The sequence below is a fragment of the Camellia sinensis genome, chromosome 4 (assembly GCF_055761805.1).
Source record: "Camellia sinensis isolate YWXY chromosome 4, ASM5576180v1, whole genome shotgun sequence".
Lineage (NCBI taxonomy): Eukaryota > Viridiplantae > Streptophyta > Magnoliopsida > Ericales > Theaceae > Camellia > Camellia sinensis.
In genome coordinates, this window is record NC_138964.1 from 114,800,242 (window position 1) to 114,804,402 (window position 4,161).

Genomic DNA, 4,161 nt, shown 5'->3' on the forward strand with positions numbered 1-4,161 from the left:
TTTTTTTATCGATTTCACTTAACACAAATAGATAAATAGTTTAAATTAAAAATAAATTAAAATACCAAGGTTTACATTTACAAAATTAAAATTTAGAGTTTGTTTTATTATAAAGATTCAAACCCTCAAAAATTTTTATGTAATTATCTCCAAAAAAATTAAGTAAAATAATAAATAAAATTTAAATATATATATATATATATATATATACTTTTGCTCCTCATTTTTGCACATTAGTTGAAAGTTTGAACCAATTTCTTAAGAGCATTGGTAGAGGAGGTGCAATGTCAGCTATTAAATAATGTGAAAGTATTGGTAGTGGAGGCGTAATGTCAGCTATTAAATAATGTGAAAGTATAAAAGCACACGCGACTAAATACATAATAAATACAAATACCTTATATGATGTGAAATTTACACATGTTTATTTTATATATAATATTTTTTTATATGGGTGCATATCACTAGGAGTTCAAATGAATAGAACTGTTCATAAACAGATTCGAACTCGGTTTGGTAAGAGTTTATTCGAACTCGATTCGTTAAATTTTTTTTTACGTTCGAGTTCAAACTCGAACTCGTTAAATTTTTAATCAATAAGTTCAAACATTCTAAAACTCGGCTCGTAAGCTTGGCTTGTTAGCTCGCTCGTTTAATATTTATTATTTATATATTAAATAATGTAAAAGTATGTATAAAAAATAAGATAAATATGTTATTGTGGGGAAGTATTTTGTGATTAACAACACGTGGCTAAGGTGATGCCGAGGTGCCATGTAACCTAGTTATACTGCCGAGATGATCTCAGCTAGGCCAAGGTCATCTGCCGAGATACCGAAATCCGAGATAAGCAGATAAAGGACAAAAGTTCTAGAACAGGGGAGGATCTCAGTTTGGATAAAGATAAGGCTCAAGGAAAGTTTATCCCCATCCAGTTGAAGGTCTAGGATAAGCATTGAGTCTCAATCTGCTAAAATGAGGCTTCTAAATGGATCAGGTCACTGCTGGTTATAAAAGTAGGGCACCCCCATGGATCTCAGGTATGTGTGATATACTTTGTGCAGTGGCTTGTGAGTTATACTTTGATTTGATATCTGTGAGAGATTACTGACTTGATCGTTGGAGTGCTCCCTGGTGGACGAACCACTGCAGTATTCTTATTTTCTTGTTGGCAGGTGGTTGGTATAATCTATTCTGTTGGTGCTCTCTAGCTGAGTTTCCCGTTTGGTTGTATGGTCAAAAATCAACACCCACAATTTGGCACCATTTATGTGAACTTAAGTAGAATAGATGGCCAACAACGGGCAAGAAGAAAAGATTGGGGACAACATCCACAGTGAGAGTGGTGATGTAGATCCTAACGTTGGAAATGAAAACCATAATGAAGGAACATGTAATAAAGGAGCACAGGATCCGAATCTTAGAGAGAAGGACGTCGGCAAAGAGGGTAACGCCTCGAAGAAGGGTGATTGAGATGAGTATTACAATGAAAGCGACCTCCAGGTATGGAAGGATAGATGCCTGAGAAGGGATGGCGAACAAGTTGGCAGACCTACAGTCGGTTGTCAACTTCATGATGTAAAACAACGTGATACAACCACCATTCCCGTTGTAGGACACGCTGGTACCAGCGGCCAAGACTGATGCCCAAAAAGGGGGCAGAAAACAATGCCAGTAGTCCCATAGCACGGCAAGGGAGAGGAGTATTCACACTGGCCGTCACGAGATGTTGGGTGACCAGAGTCAGTGAGAAGTGAGTCGTAGAAGACACCATAAACTAAAGGGATCTATGTCAAAGAACCTTGGCACATCCAGGGGAACGACCTTTGTTTTGATGTAGTGGATGAGAAGAAGTCCAAACGAACGCACAATTGCATCGGGAGCAGCGCATCAAAAAGACTAAAATCTGTGGATGGTTGAGCTCCCTATTGAACGAATGATGATTTAAAAGTCTACCTCCAGAGGAAGTGGCACAACGCCAAGATCGCATCTCCCGTCAAGCCAAGGATGCCATTCTCGGTAGAGTTGGACGCATTTGAGGCTCTAAAGAGCTTCCACATGCCGAGTTTCCAGATTTATGATGGTAAGCCTGATCGGAATTTTCATGTTGGCTTGTAATTAAATTCAATCGCTTTGTGGAGCGGGAATAAGCAACTGCTGTGCAATGTGTTTCCTTCATCCTTCGGTGAGATAGCATCTGATTGGTTTCATAAGTTGCCAAGAGGAACTGTGAAGAGTTGAAAATGCTTGGCCGAGATGTTTATGGCCAGGTTTGTTATGAACAAGTTGCAGCCACTAAGGGTAGACTCCCAGTTGGCTTTGAACATTAGCGATGGTGAAAGCCTGAGGGCTTATGCCAAGAGATATTACGAGGAGATGGTAGTCATGTCTTTTAAGAACGACCTGGATGATGAATGTCTGCTTCAGAAATTGCTGGCAAAAACCCTACCAAAAAGTATAGAGGAGCTCATGACACGGATTGAAAAGTATGCCAGAGCAGAAGAGGACACACAAGAAACGAAGACACCAAAGGAAGAGAAGAAAAATGGCTTGCCGAAGCGAGGCCGAGGTAATTTCGGTGTAAACAGGCATGAGACAGGGTTGAGGGCTTCACAAGCAGTCACCACTGTATTCAAGATCCCGATCTACAAAGTTTTGGGAAGGATTAGGAACTAGCTATATCACAGAGCGCCAGAGAAGATCCCTGGCGAGTTTATGGAAAGGAGCATTGGGAAACACTATACTTACCATAATGAGGATGGGCACTTGAATCAGGGGTGTGGGGTTCTGAAGACGCACATGGAGGATCTGGTCAGACAGGTTCACTTGAGAGACCTAGTAGATGAGGCCAGGACAAGGGAAGAGCATGCAAGGCTTCCCCAAGCACCAGCAGCACCGCCTCTACCACCACCACCACAGCAAGCAGATGGACCTCGAGTAATCAATGTGATTCACTCGAAGGTCAATGAGAACGAAGTACGAGGGGAGACCCAAAGAGTAAGGCACCTACAACATATATATCAGGTCCAGCAAAAGAAGCCTAGGACAAACGAGTACCAAGGACCAATGGTTTCTTTCACTGAGGCAAACCTGGATATGATACAACATCCACACAACGATGCCCTGGTGATAACACTGAAGATTGGAGAATGTCAGATGAGACGCATACTGGTTTATCAAGGCAGTTCTTGTGACATCATGTATGTTAGGTGTTACAAGGAGCTCGGCCTTCATCCAAATGATCTAGAACAATCCGACAGCCCGATGGTTGGATTCAACGGGACGCCGACATGGCCTCTAGGAGCCACGAGTTTGGAACTGCAGGCAGGCACCAAGAAGGTAAGCATAGAGTTTACAGTTATTGACACCTCCTCTTCTTACAATGTTATTTTGGGAAGACTGTGGTTGCATGCAATGAGGGTTGTTCCCTCAACCTTGTACCAACTGTTGCAATTCCCAACCGAACATGGGATTGAGGAGGTTAGAGGAAATCAGGTGCAAGCAAAAAATTGTTCCATGGTAGCAATGAAGTCCACCTGCAACATACGGGAAGCGGAGACAGTATAAATCGAGGACAAGAACATGGAGGTCTTAGATGGTGTCATCAAAAAACCAGCTGACAAGAGTGAGAAAGCTTTAAAGAAGATTCTAATTGAAGAAGGTGATGAAGAACGCTTCTTCCTTCTCGGCTCAGGCTTAGTCGAGGAGGAAGATAAGGAGTTAAAGACTTTAGTGCGAGCAAACATTGAAGTGTTTGCCTGGACGCCCTGTGAGATGTCGGGCATTGACCTCAAGATCACTTGTCATAGGCTCAATGTGGACAGGTTGGCCAAACCTGTCATCCAACAAGCAAGAAGGTCGACATTATTACATGTAGAGGCAGTCAAGGAGGAAGTGGACAAGTTGTTGGAAGCCCAGACTGTTAGGGAGGTGAACTACCCTACCTGGCTGTCCAACATAGTGGCAGTGAAAAAGAAGAATGGCAAGTAAAGGGTTTGTGTGGACTTCACCAACCTGAATAAGACTTAACCCAAGGACAGTTTCCCACTGCCCAAGATTGATCAATTAGTAGATGCCACTTCAGAACATAGGAGGATGAGTTTCTTGGACGCATACAGATGTTACCACCAGATAGCAATTCATCACCCCGAAAGGACTCTA

General features: G+C 42.1%; 1 protein-coding gene across 1 annotated transcript; it reads left to right on the forward strand.

Moving 5' to 3' along the window:
* Positions 1-2,715: 2,715 nt before the first annotated feature.
* Positions 2,716-3,567, forward strand: LOC145823987 (uncharacterized). The gene is made up of 2 exons (XM_082923571.1): positions 2,716-3,200; positions 3,399-3,567. Exons 1-2 carry the CDS (start codon positions 2,716-2,718, stop codon positions 3,565-3,567), a joined length of 654 nt encoding a protein of 217 aa, XP_082779697.1.
* Positions 3,568-4,161: the final 594 nt, after the last annotated feature.

Excerpts from the sequence above, each read along its gene's own strand:
- LOC145823987 (XM_082923571.1), top strand. The coding sequence starts at position 2,716 with ATGGAAAGGAGCATTGGGAAACACTATACTTACCATAATGAGGATGGG. Across the intron at positions 3,201-3,398 it reads GGCAGTTCTTGTGACATCAT|ACTGTGGTTGCATGCAATGA; the intron begins GTATGTTAGGTG and ends TATTTTGGGAAG.